At 40.2% G+C, this 17,214-nt stretch overlaps 2 protein-coding genes across 3 annotated transcripts in view; both read left to right on the top strand.

Annotated features, from left to right (window-relative positions):
* SHROOM2 (shroom family member 2) overlaps positions 1–5,760 on the top strand; it is a 146,454-nt gene extending 140,694 nt beyond the window's left edge. For both annotated transcript variants that reach the window (XM_044432382.1, XM_044432391.1), the window contains 2 exons: positions 199–471; positions 2,797–5,760. In XM_044432382.1, coding sequence (XP_044288317.1) covers positions 199–471; positions 2,797–3,063 — 540 coding nt within the window. In that variant the 3' untranslated portion in view covers positions 3,064–5,760. The remainder of the gene's footprint in view (positions 1–198; positions 472–2,796) is intronic.
* Positions 5,761–14,821: 9,061 nt separating this feature from the next.
* On the top strand, positions 14,822–15,610 carry CLDN34 (claudin 34). The gene has a single exon (XM_044430960.1). The coding sequence runs from the start codon at positions 14,822–14,824 to the stop codon at positions 15,608–15,610; it is 789 nt and encodes a 262-aa protein (XP_044286895.1).
* Positions 15,611–17,214: the final 1,604 nt, after the last annotated feature.

Below are 17,214 nucleotides of genomic sequence, written 5' to 3'. Positions count from 1 at the left end.
ATTGCCCCACTCCATTGGGTTTTCTGTCTGTCTATTTTCTAAATAGAATATTTCAGATACTTCGTAGAGGGCAAGAAAATCATGTCTATATTTTATTTTATGCTGCAACCTTCCCATAGAGTTTTCGGTATTGGGAAGTATCTAATAAATGGAATGATATTAGATACTTTAATATCCTTTCTTCCCTTTTCCCTTTAGCAAGAGCTTATAGATAGCATAAGTCGAAAGCTCCAGGTACTACGAGAAGCTCGAAAGACCCTCTTGGAAGACATTCAAGCTAACAATCTGCTTGGAGATGAAGTGGAAGCAATTGTAAAAGAGGTCTGCAAACCCAATGAGTTTGACAAGTTCCGGATGTTTATTGGGGACCTTGACAAAGTGGTCAACCTCCTCTTATCACTTTCTGGTCGGCTAGCCCGGGTAGAAAATGCATTGAACAACCTGGATGAAAATGCATCATCGGAAGAGCGGGTAAGGTGCAATATTGTATTACTGCTGTATTTAAGGAAGACCTGTCTGATTGTGCTCTTTTGATCACAAGTAGATTTATGTAAAAGGTTAAAATATTTCATACATCTATTACTGCTACACATGAGGGTACAACATAATAATCTATCAGACGAACACAGTCCATGAATTAAGACTCCCCAGAAGGACTTTTGATTCTCTGGGTTCATGCATTCAGGAATACCTCTATTTGCAAACTCCAAGAAGGGCAGCCAAGTTTCAGCAAAGCATCCCCTTTTCGTAGGCCTTCATAGTAGTCAACTCTGGTGCGTCAAGCCTTCTGCCAGAGCTCTTTGCCAAGTCTGTTAAATAACCTTGTAAACCTTGTAAGCAAATCCCAGGGTTGACTTCTACGTAACTGAGTAATTTTTGGATAGGCTGCTATATCAGAACATTTTACAAGTCCTTGTGGAGTCTTCCGCCTCCGCCCCCATGTCATAGCTGGATAATAAGGCAGAGTATGTGTCAGGCTGAGAAATAATGTCTGCTGTTGTTTCAAAAAATAGCACCATAATGCACAAACCCTGAGGCACGCCCACCACATACGCATCCAAGAATCTTTGCTGTAAGACCTGCACCAACATTTAGGAGCTGAAGTGGGATACAAAGGATGTAATGTTAGCAGAGTGTGATGCCATCTATGAGCCACTTTGATTGCATTCTTTCTGAGCTTAGCAGAATGTGGTGTAGGGAATGTGTCCACCTTGCCTTCTAGCCTGTATCAGTTTTTATACTGTATGCTTACCTGCCAAATATCTTGTAAACCACTCAGTTCCCTTGGGGAGATTGAAAGCAACTGGGGATGCAATTTTGATAGAATACTGTTCCCTAGCTCCATTGACTGAACACGTGTCCTTCATTCTTTGTCAAGGGACAATAAGCATCCCCCTGGACAATTCCATGCTTGGCGGAGGACACAGTTTGAAACTTTTGTAGCCAGAGGAGAAATCATCAGGCAGTAGAGCAATTTCCTTTCCGGAATTGGCCACCTTATTACAACCAAGCCTCTAATACGCTATGTATATTTAGGTTACCAACCACAGTGCTTTTTATATTGAAAGTAGGGTTGATCAAGAATTGTAAACAGGAGAGGATCCAGTTTCTGAAGCCACTTTGACCAGGCAAATAAAGAATTGTTTTTTGTTTTTGTTTTTTAATGAGTCATTAAACTTTGCATGGTTGGAGAGAAATGGAGGAGCCTTTAGTGAAAGAGGCTGAGTCACAGTCACCATAACCATAAACCCTATGACATAAAAATATAATCCAGTCTAATATAGGAATGGTGCCTGGCCAGATAAAATCTACCATCTTTTTCCTATGTCTGGGTGCTCCTCCAAGTGTCAGGTCATAAATATCCAGCATCTGTGACAGAATCATGTTGTGTTTAGAAATATGACAGCTCTTATCCCTGATTGTGTCCATAACTTCATTCAAATCTTGTCCCATATTATTTTCCCCTGCCTAAATGATTGCAGTTGGACTAACACACCTTCAAAAAGAACTCTTTGCTTTAGATTCCAACAATAAAAAAGCTCAGGGTTACATATTTCCCCTTGAGCTGTCCACAGACAAAAATAAACCTACCTTTTGGGACACACATTACTGCTGAGTGTGAAAATGGGCGACGTTCACACTCAGCTTCCTAATTTATTGAAAGAAGGTAATGTGGGCAGGATACTTTCCATGAATAGCGTGCTTCTATCCATGGAAGGTAGATTTTGAATCCCAACTCAAATCAATGACTTAAGCTTTATAAACCCCTTAGTACTGTTGGACAACCGTTCTTCGGTTCCTCTGAGTTCTACAATGTTTGCTCAAGCAAATGTGCTTGCACGGTAGAATTTGAAGTGGCATTGGCAGCAGATCATCATTTATTTCTCCAATAATGGAATGAAGATAGAGTTTAGCATAAGCTAAACAAAGTGAAAAATTTTGGAATCATATTTATTTCAGTGGAAAAGCTAAGCATGTGCAGGCTGAAATCGACAGAATTAGAGATGATTCTTTTCATGTGGTCCTATCTCTGTAACCTTGCAGATACTCATAACTAAGTTTTAAAAGAAAACCTCTTCTAGCTGTTCCAGAGTTGGAGGACTTGCCAGTGCTAATTTGAGGGTGGGAAAAGAAGGATAGGAAAGCCCAGTTGCGTGAATCTTTGTGTAGCATTGGGTTACTCCAGTGAATAAGTTTATTAACCAATTTTATCATAAATGAGTAGCAGAGGGAGTAGGGTGACTTAACTGCAGTCTTAAGTGACGGACTGGTATTGCTCCCTCCCTCCCCCTCCAGCGGATCCTGGTAGAGAAGCAGAAGTTGCTCACACAACAGCATGAAGATGCAAAGGAGCTGAAGGAAAACCTGGATCGAAGGGAACGCATTGTCTTTGACATTATAGCCAATTACCTGAGTGAGGAAAGCCTTGCGGATTATGAGCACTTTGTCAAAATGAAGTCAGCTCTCATCATAGAGCAGCGAGAGTTGGAAGATAAAATCAAACTTGGGGAAGAGCAACTCAAGTGTCTGACTGACAGCCTCCAACCCGAAAGGCCCAAATGACACTTGTCGAAGGACACAGAAACTGCGATGGGTTGAACACATTTCTCTCTGTGCAGCTCCTCTGGCCATGAGAAGGACTCACTCAAGAGAAATGTCATAATAGCAATAATGTTGGGGGATTTGTTTTTAGGTGGGTTTATTTCCATGGCTAGAAACATACGAATGCCTCTTCGTCTCTCTCTTATCACACAGCCTCTAGATAGCTCTGCATACATTAGGTTTTGCATTTCAGATTCAGTATACTAAGGAATCTGCTGCATCTTTGCATGAGTACATTTTTAAAATACATATGTGGCATTTGTTCTCTTTATGTCTATATAAATTGATTCCCTAAAAAGCAATATTGAGGACTGTGAATTTTAGGGACTTACGAATATATATTAAAATAGACAAAACAAGTCCATTCAAGTTACCTTTCTAGCATTGTTTTTGGGTTGATGAGGTAAAATGACATTTTCAGATTTGCACATTTAGATGCTTTTATGAAGAAATGTTGCGCAAGTTCTATCTTTCCAGTGATTATGTCAAAATGGTTTGGACAAGTAGATCTTTAAGAGCCTATAATAAAACTACTTCCAAACATAGTAGGCAAGTGTGTGTGCGTGTGTGTGTGAACATGATTTTTGACATCTTAGTGGCACAAAAATGACCAAGTTATTATTATTTTTTATTTGAAGTAAGCATGGGAATTTTTACCCAGCCTTTCAGTAATGGGGCACAAGGGCAAATGTTGCATTTAGCTCAGCTCTGTTACATATGCGAAATAGCTGGGGACCCAAGTCTAACATGTGCAAGCCTGAAGTAAGGCAGAACTAGTATTACATTACGACAGGTACCCAGGCTTCAGTGCGTCCCATTCCAGATTGGTAGATGAGTCTTCATATCTTTCATGCACACAGAGCTTGAGTCCCTAGTTGCCCCAAAGCATGGATGGCCATGCAACGAAATGGGAAGCAGTCCTGGCGGTGGTCGCAAAGTTTCCCACCAGCACACTTCCCTCAGGCCATTCCAGCACGATGGGCTAGAGGGAAGGCGTCCGGGGGCAAGCCTTGTGAGGTTTTCCCCCTAGTCCATGCTGTGGCTACTGGGTAGCAGCATCGTCGTTTCATGGAACGGCTCCCTACTTGGGCATTCCAGGCGCAAGCTAATTGTTGGCTTCTACATGCATCCTGTCCCTGGCTGCGCTTTGTCCAGATTTTGCTCACCTGCACAAGCAGCGTAATTTGCCTACCTGACCAAAAGTGTTTCGGATTTATTCATAATTGCATGCCTAATACGTGTGTGCGTGTTTGTGTGTGTTTGTATTTCCATGCCCATACTCACAAATACCCTTGTGATAATGGGACCTTATTCTGCAGCTCAGTGTCACAAGGCATGAAATATTCACAACACTATTTGAAACAAGGAAAAAATCCCCTTTGACCTCTGAAAAGTCTCATTTCTTTTAAACTTCGTAAGGAGGTTGTGATAAACGTTGGTGACCTAAACTGCATATGAGTGATGGTCCCTTGCGTTAATGTACATTTCTAATGGATAAAGGGAAGTCTTGTTTTTTTATGTCTTTTTAAGTTATACCAGAAAATTACATATTTAGCACTTAAATAATGAACCATCCTGTCCTACTACTCCCTTTGAACAGTGAAACTAAAAAAGAAAAAAACTTTCTCCTGATATTCAATTTGAGTGTAAACGAAAGAGTTTCTTTCATCACTATTCAGATAAATACAAAAATAAAGATAAGAAAATTGTTGGCTGTTCAAGAAGTTGCCATAATCGCTTCTGCATAATCAACAGTGTAATCCAATGCACATCTGCTAAGAAGCAGTCTCTGTTGAGTTCAAGGGGACTTACTCCCAGGTACGTATGTATAAAATTGTACCCTTAAATGCTAGATGAGAGATTCTCCTCTAATTATTAGTGCTAATTCATACACCCTTCACTGGCCTGCAACAGTGTAATTTCTTAACAGTCTAGTTGTACTAAGTGCTCCCAGATTTTTTCACCATCCACAAGACATCTGACAAATTATTACTGTCATCAAATGCTGCTATGATTCTAGTTGATACTAAATAAATGGTTCCATTTTTTTTCAGAAGCCGTTTGCTATTCCTTACATAACCAAGCTAAAAGAAACTATTACTCCAGTCAGGTGTAAGCTTTTACCTGTGACTTTAAAAAGAGACTATTGTAGTGATTCTGTTTGTGTATTTGAACTCCAAATATAACTTCAATATGTACACAGTATTTTAAATCATATAATTCTTACAAAAATAGCAATATGGAAATTAATGTATAATTATATATTACCCCTTTCACAATGTGATATTTAATCGCCACTTTCAACTTGCCTGCCCCACGTTTCCTATTCTCTCTTTTAAACTTGTTCTGTTTCTGGAATAAACCAGAAGAGGGATTCTCCCCCCTCTGTATATAATTCTATAAATAGTTGCTTTGTAAAAGAGAACCTGGTGCTGTCTTGCCTTTGGCATCTGTAGGTGAAGGAATCTGTTTTCACCTTAAGGTCATTGCAATTTTTAGACCATTTTTGTATAATGAAAAAGAAATTCAGATTTTTCCCCATTGTTCCTTAAGAGTTTGCAAACCTGATTCAAAAATAGAGATTTCTCACTTGTTATCTAAATACTTATCTACTGATCAATCATCTTGCTTGACCAAGGGAAATAAACCATATTGTGTTTCAGTGCATTGACTGGTTTGTTAATTTTAATCTGTTGCGATTATCAGTTCATAATATTCATCTATGTATATTCTGCATTTTTTCTTTCTGGGGAGAAAATTACTTTTTTACTCTGGTGGTGAACTGTGGCTGACTCTCATAAGGACATCTAACTAGTTCAAACCTATTTAGAATCCACACCAAATTCAATGGTAGAAAATGAGAAGTACAAAGCCACTTGGGGAAGATCCTTCATCCACGTGGGACCTGGTGTCAAACATACCTATCCATCAGAGATTAATTCTAGGTACCCTTAAATTTCATTTCTGAATTGTTTTGTTCTCAGCAGGATATACTCTTCTTGGTGCTCTAGTAGGGGAACTGGATAACTGGAACCTGCAACAAAATGTATTGCAAAATGTTGCTCACGTTTCCTTCTACCCCATTTCATTCTCTTACTCTCCTTGCTTCACTCAGCCCACAATAACTGCTTCGTATTCAGTGTCTGTTGAACCTACTCAGTCTCCATTGGGCTGCTTTTTGTGTTTGCTGAAGAGGATGCTCCCTTGGTTTTTTCCTCCTAAAAATGTTTTGGATGTTTAAGAACGTAAGAGCCGTGTGCATCATGAGTCCATCTTGTCCAGTATTCTGTTCACACTGTGACCAATCATCTGTCCACGGAATCCTCCTGAACTCCTGATGTGGATGGTTCAATGGTACCATCCATCTTTATGAGCTCATGTGATAGACATGTGCAAGTCTATACTTATTGGTGATTGAGTCTGGGTCATCATCCACCATTTTACAAAATTTGGTATTTCTATATACAAAATTTGTGAGCGATAAGATCAACCTGTAAAATAACCATAATAAAAAGAGCAGGACAGCAAATATATAACATTATAGCAGTATAATATGTTTTTAAGTCCAAGAGTTTTGTTTTTGTTTTAAGAAAAATGTCTTCACAGAACATCACATAAGAATTGGTATATGGCAATTCTCAAGGTAAGGTGCTATGACTTACAAGGCCCTCTTTAGTAAAGCAGCAAATACCTGATGTTGGTACATTAAAAAGGTCTGCACTGTATTATTCCATTTATGTACGTTGGCTTGTGATGATGCAGGCTCAAAAGTGGCTTACATACGCTTTGGAATAAAGGAATGAATGTACAGATAAGGTCATATGGGAGAAGACAGAACAATACAGCTGGGTCACGCAACTACACAGCACCATCTGTGTACATGGGAATTTACAAGCAATGGGGAGATAGAGGCTTACAATATAGAACAGAACACAAGACAGTTGATGGGAAGTCAAGCATTCCTGGCCTTTGCACCTCTTCTGAAACATGCCAGGGCGAATGTGCAGCAACCAGGCATGAGGAAACTACTGCCGATTCCTTTTCCTCGGAACTGCATTTTGTCCTCTCACAGGGCAGCCCCATGACTGCAGAAAGGAGTCCAATCTACTTTGGTCATTCCTCCTCTCCCAACCCGTAGACAGGAAGTGCAATGGAAGGGCTCCACCTTAATCCCACCCACACTTTGAGGGTGCTTTCTTACCCCTGCTGCCAGTGCACCCTAAGCATTGGGTTAGGGGCTGCCCTTGAAAACGGTCTGGATACTTCAGCTGGTACAGAACAGAGCTGCCAGGCTGCTGATGGGGACCAGTCGTGTTCTCATGTAACGCCGGTCCCATACCAGCTCCACTGGCTTCCAGTTGAAGTCCAGGCCCAATTCAAGGTGCTGGTTTTAACCTATAAAGCCCTGAACGGCTTGGGACCAGGATACCTGAAGGAGCGTCTCTTCCCTTACATGCCCTCACGCCCCTTAACATCTGCGGGAGAGGCTCTGCTCCAGGAGCCCTCTTTAAAGGAGATAAAAAGAACATCTACCTGGAGCAGGGCCTTCTCTGTGGTGGTGCCCAAATTATGGAATGCACTCCTGGTGGAGAGGTATGCCTGGTGCCGAGTTTATATTCTTTTTGGCGCCAGATTAAAACCTTTTTATTTAATTGTTATTTTAAAAACTAATATTTTATTGTTGAACAGTTGCTCTTTTTGTTTTCGTTTTTTATCCTTATGTAAACTTTTATTGAATTTGTTATTTATAAAGATCATTTTATTGTTTTGTATGTATTGTGAACTGTCCTTAGATGTCAAGACATGTGGTGACAGCATACAAAAGTTTTAAATAAGCAGCTGCTTATTCAGTGCCCATGTGAAGGACCATAAGCCTCTACTACCATGGGTGCATAAGGATCCATGTGAAAGAGAATCTCTGATGGACCCAGGATGTGAAGGGACCCCACAAACATACATGACGGCTACCAGATGCATGGCAGGTGGGAGCGTGGCTGGTAGCCATAAGATCTCTTGTGGGCCTTCACTGCATGGATCTCCCTGATAAAATGCTCTCCATTCATTTGCCCCACCATTTTAAAAATATTTTTTCTTACAACATTTCAACAGAACCAAAGATGAGGAAGGAAAGATGTGCAACTATTTAGATTTGAATATATCCATTTCCGTGCATGCATATGGAATATGAAAGTACAGCTTTCTTAAACTTGTGCACAAGCTTGATGAAAAGTAGACCGAATAGCTGCATGGGTGTCCCATTCATAAGCAGTATCTATATACTGCTAAATGCCACCCATTTGAATGTGCACAGTGTTGCTAGATCCTCAGTCCACTGTCCTATAGACATGCGTGTTTATCCTTCCAATATTGTAATGTCAGTCATTTAGTCTTAGTAAACTGTGTTCTCTTGGTGAGATCTGGATAAAAGATTACAGGTCATTGGCAGAATTCCACCAATGTTCCCATCTCTGCCCATCTGTACAGGGCAGATACTCTTTTGTTGAAGGGCATAAAAACTGAACAAAAGCTGGTCCCACTCTTAATTCTCAGGAGTGAGAGCCTATAGTGAACCCAGATCACTATAGGCTCATTCAGTATCAAGCTGAAAATCTGGTAGCAATGTCAATAAATTGCATGCAAACATATTCACAAATGCTGCCAAATGACTTGCACAGGCTGTGGAGATTTTTCCCATAATCCCAGGAAACACAAATTAGCTGTCGGGAAAGAAGCCTCCAGAAGTGAAGTTTTGATAGAATCCTGGCTCAGCTGCAACTGTTTTGGCTGCTTAGCCTGCTGAGATAACTGTAATGACATGTCTTCAGCAGAATGACAAAATATCCTTCAGGATCAGCTTCAGAGACTTTAGCCAGAGGAAGCTGTGGAGGAATCAGTGGAATTCCTGATCCCATCTTCACCTCCAGGGCAGCCATAATCAAACTCTCTCCCAAAGCATGGCAAGCAAATAAAAAGAAAACTGGAGCAAGGCTAATACAAAATGACATGATGACACAAAACTCCTGGGCAAATTTTAAAAGCCAAACACTGGGAGAGGCACAGGCTGCAATCAGACTATATTGCCATCTTAGCTGGAAGCATTTTCCCCATATATGGCAACTGCTATATATACCTGTCCAGAGAACATTTTCACAGGTCCTTCTCTGGGTGTTCCACCAGAGGAGGTGAGATGGGTGGATACTAAGGAATGGTCTTTTCAGTGGTGGCATCCTGGTTGTGGAATGGCTTTCTTAGAAAGACTTCCCTGGCACCTACTTGGTGTTCTTTTTGACACTAGGTTAAGACTTAATTCTTCAGGCATTTAGTTTTTTAGTTGTTGTTTCAATGTGTTATTGTATTACTACATCTTTCCATTGCCACCAGTTTGTATCCTGGTTTTATACTGTAATTTTATACTTGCAAAGGTTTGATATAATGTTTTACTCTTCTGTATTATATTAATTGTTGTGAACTGCCCAAAGAGCTTCAGTTACTAGATGGTATAGAAAACTAATAAAATACCTGCCTGCTATATTCACTAGTAATTTAAATACCTGTAACATTTAGCAGAAGGAAAATGTAATAGAAGCTCTAGTTTTTAAACTAGTTAGATGCATTTATTTTAGCAAGTGTCCATGACCAAACACAGTTCATTGCAATACAGGTGTGCATGAATAACTCAGAGTCACATAGCTAGTATTCAAAATGTACAAACATTTTCTATAACAGTTTATATATAGAACTGATAAATGGCATTGCTGTTTTAAACCCATAATGTGTAAATCAGCCCTAAATATAGTTTTATAGCAGGTTTTTAAGTTCTGCATAAATTAAAATGGATGTTCATACATTTCAACAGTTCGCACATACATGTGGCTTACAGTCATTTTAGGAAATCATTGATAAAGCTTGACTCATTTTGTGCCAATGTTAATTATTAACTGCCTTATCATATTTCAGTTGATTTAGTTAAAGAATAACAAGGAAGTAGTAGGTAACTGATCTTCAACATGAGGTTAATGTGAACAGAAAGAGTTTTGCAGACATTGTTCTCAAAACTCTGTTCAGCTTCTATAAAGTGTTTTCACCTTGCTATTTCTGCTTCAAACCTTCATCCCTGGGGGGTGAATTCATTCAGTCGCTAAACTATACAATTTTAGACATATTCCTGAATTATATCTCACAAATATGTTCTTCTTCCAGATGGAAATTAGGGATCCTAGAACAGAATAGCTAAATCTTTATCACATGTGTGGTATTGATAAGTCTACAGGAAAATTAAAGCTAAACATCAGAATAATTTGATTAGGGTTGTCTTACTTTATGAGCTCTTATTTCTTCAGATTAATTTTTAGCATGACCTCATGAACTGACACTCACAAATGCAGCTCTCCCGTGTATGCTTCATGAAGTTTACCACAAAATCCTCGTTCATTGTGCAACAGCTGGAAGTTTGTGCACATGGCAGCTTCAGAAGTTACTTGGAAACACCAAAAAATGACAAAGGCTGAAGTCAATCCCTCCATTCTTCCAGTTCTGTAACCAGCTCTACATCCTTCTCCCACACATTCAGAAGCGTGGAAAGATGTGTGAGATCCTCACCCTATCCCCCTTTCTGGATAGGTTCTGGATAATAGCAAAATGCAGCCTGATGATTCATAAAACTAGTCTTCACTTATTTGCAAACAACTGAACCCTCCCTCAGTCTGCAAAGGGATGGAGGGAGTTTGCATACACCTTAGACAGAATCCCCAGTTTGGTGGGTATGATTCTGCCCCTACTTCAGGTTTCAATTCAACCTGAACTAATAGCCACTGCTGCTCTTCGGGGTACCTACACCCATGAGTTCAATCCTGTGTGATGTTTGTAATGGCACAGAGATGCATAACTGCAAAAATACACAATGCCTTTTACCTGCATGTGCTAAATGCTACACAATCTATGAAGAAGTGCTTGTGTTGCTGTGAAAATCAAAGACATCTCAAACTAAAGTTAGATGGTACACAGTGAAGGAAAGGCCAGCAAAAAGTGGAGGTGGATCTAGATTTTTGAAGTAGAATTTAAATTTGCTACTACTGGTGCTTTGTTGAGAAAGTGTGCAATTTAGCTTTATGAAATTACACTTACGTAATAGTTCTCCAATAAGACAATGAAAAGTAATAACACTATATTTTAAATATGTTGATTTTTAGCTTTAAAAAATTGAAAACTGTATAATATCACCAAGATATGGACATCTTTTGTTCTATTGAAATTTGGAACATCATACACTTGTATACCATCTCAAATTTATATCTACAGCCCTGCCTTTAGGATGTTCCTTTTCTTTACCGTCTATGTGGCTCATAGGATCATGAAGATGTGTTAAATTTGAAGAATATAATCCACATCATGACCTCCTTGAATAGCATTTTTCACCTCAATTAGCTGCAATTATTTATAGTGCAATCAGTTGCAATTTGGCATGATCTCCATGAGACACAGAATGTCAGGTGCAGTTTGGTTATAACTGTTAGGTATGTGTAACACTGTCTGCACTACCATTGCTTGGTCCTGGCCACTAACCTGAGTGGGAAGAAAAGGGTTAATGCCATAGAAAATTAGTCTATCCTTTTTCTCCTAACTCACCTGGAAAGGTAAAAAGGATCAGATGGCTTGTTTTGCCTTCTCCCTCTTCTCTCTCACCATGAGAACATGTTCTTTCCACTTCTACACTAACCAGCTAACAATGAGCTAAGATATCCCGCTGAAGATACATCTCTCCCTCATTCAAGTTACATATGGATTGTTTGTAAGTAAATAACCGCTTTTAGCTTTTGTTAAAAAGCCCCTCAGTTTAATATACCCAGGTGCAAACAATAGCCTTTAATTACACCTGCTGTGTAATGCTTATCTCTGCTGAACTGGCACATAACTAAATATACTTTGCTCCATCAAATTACTTGTATGTGTCTGTTGGCTGTAGAGTGCAATTCTGCTAACAGTTAAGTGACTTTGAAACATTGGCTCCAAAGGAAATGTTTGTTGCATAAGCCTATCTATTGGTGGCCATCGTGGCCAGTGCAGTTGGACTTGCTTTCACCATATGAGACATGGTGGACTCCTTTTGTGTTTCAGATAATCTGTCTCCCCTCCCCACCCCCACCCATGGGAGTTCCCTAATGAAGGTCTTTGTGTCTTTTTTCCAGTCAGCTGAAATGTTCTGTCTGTACTGCACAATCACTTTTCTTCATTCAACACGCTACCAAGTGCAGAAGAACAGAGAGTTTGTTCTGCCTTCTCTGATAGGATCATATCTTCCATTTTGTTGTCACAGAATGGGATTTTTCTCTCATGTAAATTTCCTGTCTGTCCAGACACTAAAAGTAAAAACTGAAACTTGAACTAGAGTTACAATAAAACATACCAGGACTTGGGGTCAAAATAGACTTGGGCCAGTTCTGCCCACTGACTGCTAGGAAATGAATCCCAATGTAATAAGGACTTACTTCAATATGGTGAAAATCCCCCAGCCTGGTTTAAATCAATGGCCAAGGTTCTGGAGATGCACAAAAGTCTGAAACTGAAACAATATCTTGGCATACAATCAAGTGAGTTCTTGAAAATTGGGACAATGCTCAAATTCACACTGGTACATGGGTAGGAAAGGGACTATTGTTGATGAGGAATGGTATTTGATCAAGGAGAAGGGGAAAGAGTGGAACCAATAAGGAAGAAGTACTCATGTTAATCTGTTGCAGCAAAGCCAGCAAAGAATCACAGAGCAAGTATCAAGTTAGTTCTGAAATAGATAAGCAGGACAGCAGATTGAATTAGGAAGACTCCTAAGACATTTCTAGAACACATTTAATATTTGAACCAATGCAAAATGTGCTGTTTTAGGGAAGGGAGATGTTTGGATAACAGTTGAATGTGAGAATGTACCTGTAAGAGTTTGTGGCGGCCATGATGAGGTTCAGTAGTGTTGCCTTTAAGGCCTCGCGGTGCTTCTTCAGTGGAGAGACTATTAACAGTACACCTATGGCCATATTCTAGAATCAGCCCAACAGGGCCCAAAGTCCTTTCATCTGGCTGTTGGTAGCATTCTAACTGCCTCAGAACTCTATGGAGAGGTTGCTATGGCATGAGATGTTTTTCAAACTACCTTCAGGCCTTCTGCACTGAGGATAGGAACCCACTGAAATGTTAAAGCTATTGCATACCACGGTCTAGTTGAGGCGCTATTTCATGTAAGTATATTCTAGTAAGCATGCCCCTCTGCCCTAGACAGTTATTTTCCTTTGGATGAGAACCCAAGAGACACGGATGTTGCATTTTGTGGTTTTAGTTTTGTTTTTGTTTTTTTACAAATATACAAGTGAAGCACATTGAAACGGAAACTGCATCTGCTCACCTGTACCTGTAATTCTAAGGCCAAACTAGAAAAGGTGCCAGGGATGCATCTCAGGAACACATCTGCATCTCTTTAAGGAAGGATAGGCAATGTGGTGCCCCTAGACAATTTCTCAACTGCCAATGTGCCTTCCCTGTTTTGCATTAGAAAAAACTGACACATTGTTTTGCCAGAAACTGGGATCTCCTCAAAATTAAATGGGGGGCTCCACTGTTGCTGGGGAGGGAGAGGGAGGCTGGCAGACAATGGGGGCTGAGGAGAAAGAGAGAGTTTGTCTTCTTTGCCATAGGTTTTTGTTGGCACTGAAAACGGGGGGCTCAAACAAGTTCTTTCTTGTATTTTGGACAGGTAGCTACACCTCCCATGGCAACCATCTTGTGCTGGTACCCATAGCCATCTCGCCATGGCTAGATGTGCCCATAGGCCATAAAAAGGTTGCATGCCTCTGTGTTAAACAAGTTGCGAATAGCAGTTCCCCTTTCCCTGCCCACCAATTTAGATCAGGGCTTGGGAGGGGAAGCCAAACTTACCCATGTACCACTTAACAGATGTAAATATTCTCTTGAAGCCACTGTTTGCTCAGATAAGGAATGCATACATTCACATTACTGCATACCTATCCTTAAGTCTGAAGTGTCTTAACAATGCCTTTTATGGAGTTAATATGTTCATAGAGCAATTAAAATGCTGTTCTCAGTCCTGCAATTAAATACCAACATAATCATAAAGAAAGGTGTAGGCAACATAACTGAATAAGGTGTAAACAAAGAAAGCAGATCAGACAGGACTAGGTGATGTACAGATTCAAGGAGGAACTAGGCCAAAAGACTCTACATAGAGCTGGTGACTACTTGGCCAGCAGACTTTTCCTACATGTTTTTAGAGGGGTGTCATTCTCCAAGAATCTTGCAGTCATGGCAGGCAAGAGCTGCGGAAGAATAGCCCCTGATGCCTATAGCAGAAGATGCAACAGAGATCCAAATTTAAGCACATGTGACTGGATTGGTGAACATGGACATAAGTCCTTTCACTCCATTCCACAGCAGTCCACAAAAATGCTACAGCGAGAGTCAGTGGCACCTTGGTTGAGTTGCCCTGCAGGTGGAGCATAGATCCCTGAAATAGGATGGAAGCATCTTCCACTAGTCCAGCTCTAAATCTCAGTATAAACTATCTGGGGCCACTTGAGCTGGAAGATGGATTTTCATAGTATGACATGACTTTGGCTGTGTGACACTCCTTGAGCCAACTTGAGCAGGGAGGGTCACATACTACAGAACACGCATGCACACAATGGCATAAATGTCTGTTGTTTTGTTTTCAGCAAACATGGGCAACACCCTAGTTAAGTCACTAATCCCATCTGATGAGGACATCCTGATATCAGGCAGGCTGGGCCACGTTACTTGCCTCCAGTTCTGTGGCCTTTTCCTTGCTATTCTAGGCTGGATTATGTGTGTTACTTCGACTGCAGTGGAACAGTGGAGAGTATGGCATGTGCACAACGTCACAGGCATCAGCTCTGGCATTGTATGGATTGGCATCTGGAAAGTTTGCTTTATGAAAGATGCTACTGAAAAAAACAAATATTTCTACTGTGAAGAATTTACTGATGAACACAAGACTCTCCCTAAGGAAATATTTATTGCTCAAGACCTAATGGCATTAGCTTCCATTGTCAATGCACTGGCTATAAGTTTTATGTCATTTGCCTTATGGAATGTTTTCAAGACTACAAAGCAGAAAGAAGCTTTGATTACCTTCTTTACTATTGGAGGCATTCTGAACTTAGCAGCAGGAGTCATTGTCTCCATCCCAATTTCCTGGAACCTACATTCTGTTCTGGCAAAAGAGGAAATTGAGTTCCCAGAGTTTTTCCAGTTGCCCCGAGCTCCCAAGGACCAGTACGTTGGTACAGCTATTTATATAGGATTTGGTGCTGTAGCTTTACAACTAGTGAGTGGATCCTTTATTCTCATTCAGAAATACTTGACAGTCAACAAAACACACCCTTTTGACCTTATACAGGCCCAAGCAATTGCAAGTAAAAGCAGGTCTCATAGCTGCCCATCATGTGGCTCATCGGTGGATCTCACAGGGATTTTAAAAAATGCTTGACAAGTCCAACAGATTGACCAGAACCAGCACCTTCTCACTGTTCCAAGTGTGGGAGTCCTTTTTCTCTCTGCTGCAAGCAAAAGCTCTAAATACGTATACCGTTCTTTCAACGAAATGTCTTCTTTGACATAAGCAGTATGGTACTATGTTATGAATTGTACCTAAAACTGAAAGGGGGATGTGTGTGTTTGATCCACTTGTACTATATGTCAGTCCTTCTGAGGACAGAAACAGTTGGGGTAGAGGCCAGAAAGTACCTATATGAGGGAGCAGCTCATAATAAATAAGCGAGGCCCTTTTCATGTTTTACTAGTGAATAGAAATATCAATAAAGTTGAACAATATGTTTATACATCATGTCAAACTACATTCAGGTTCTTATAGAAATTTCTCTCCTTTTTTATGTTTCTCCTTTCTTTTTTGGCAACAAATTTAACAATGAAATTATTGAAAATAATTTGTCTGAAAAGATCCCATTTTATATGGAGAACTGATGATGGCAATCAAGAATGCTATAATGTTGACTGTAATTTATTGCTGGGATTTTGGTGATTTATTGTTTGTTGAAAAGGCTTCTGGGACTATTTCAACAAGGAAAGACACTACACTTCCTAATTAATATGTTGTGTTTGTATCTGCAGCTATTTAAGTTTTTTTCCCTGTGGTCCTGTCATCCTATCTTGCATATTAGGTCACCGATATTTGTTAACTTCTGTGCTATTAAGCGATTAAGCCATTTACAATCTTCACTTTTATGTGATTATTACATTAATTACATCTAATCTTTCTTCCCCTTGCAAGGAACCATAAGTGGCTTACAAAGTTTCCCTCCTCTCTGTTTTATCTTTGCAACAACAACCCTGTGATGTTGTTTGGGTTGAGACTCATGCTTAGCCATGCTATGAATTTCATGGCTAAGTGAGGACTAGGATTAGTTGGTTTGATCTTCTCAGAAAATGGTGGGATATTTCCTAAAGGAAACTATTCTCACCAATTCTAAGGGTGAATGGAAAAACCAGAACAGCTATTTATCCGCTGAATTCTAAGGATGAATGAAAAAAATGCCCAATAGGAGCAAGAGATAGGAAGGAGAGCTTATTTCTATTCTAGGCCAATGGTCCATTCTTAACACCTGAAGTGCACATACTTTCCAGTAGCAATGTCAGGATTGCAGTATCAGTCATCCTCTACTTCGGTGTTTCCAGCTAATCTTATGGTGCAACATGGACAACCACAGGACTTTTTCTAGGCTGAGGGTCTATGCTGCACAGCAGATTATAAGTGTAAGCTGGCTTTATCACCCCTTCTAAGCATACTTTTTCAACTATTCTCAGCTACTCTCATCCAAGCTCAGTGGAATCCCACTCCCTCAACCCTGGATATGATTTACAGGCCTCCCATGGCTGGGCCTCACTCACCTGTGTTGCAAGGAGCTGGAGTATAGAGATAGATGGGGCAGTCATATGAAGTGTGAGATGTCGTGGCCACTCTCTCAGTGGAACTACTTTGGAGTGGAGGAGCCCCCAAAGATGTCTACCCAAATGTCAGAAGATGCCCTTCTGTGAGTGCTCCATTAGTCCAGCTATGAGCAATGGTGATGAGGG

This window comes from Varanus komodoensis, unplaced genomic scaffold (genome assembly GCF_004798865.1).
Source record: "Varanus komodoensis strain SLA01 unplaced genomic scaffold, ASM479886v1 scaffold1, whole genome shotgun sequence".
Lineage (NCBI taxonomy): Eukaryota > Metazoa > Chordata > Lepidosauria > Squamata > Varanidae > Varanus > Varanus komodoensis.
This window is presented reverse-complemented; position numbering and strand designations above follow the sequence as displayed.

Excerpts from the sequence above, each read along its gene's own strand:
- CLDN34 (XM_044430960.1), top strand. The coding sequence starts at position 14,822 with ATGGGCAACACCCTAGTTAAGTCACTAATCCCATCTGATGAGGACATC.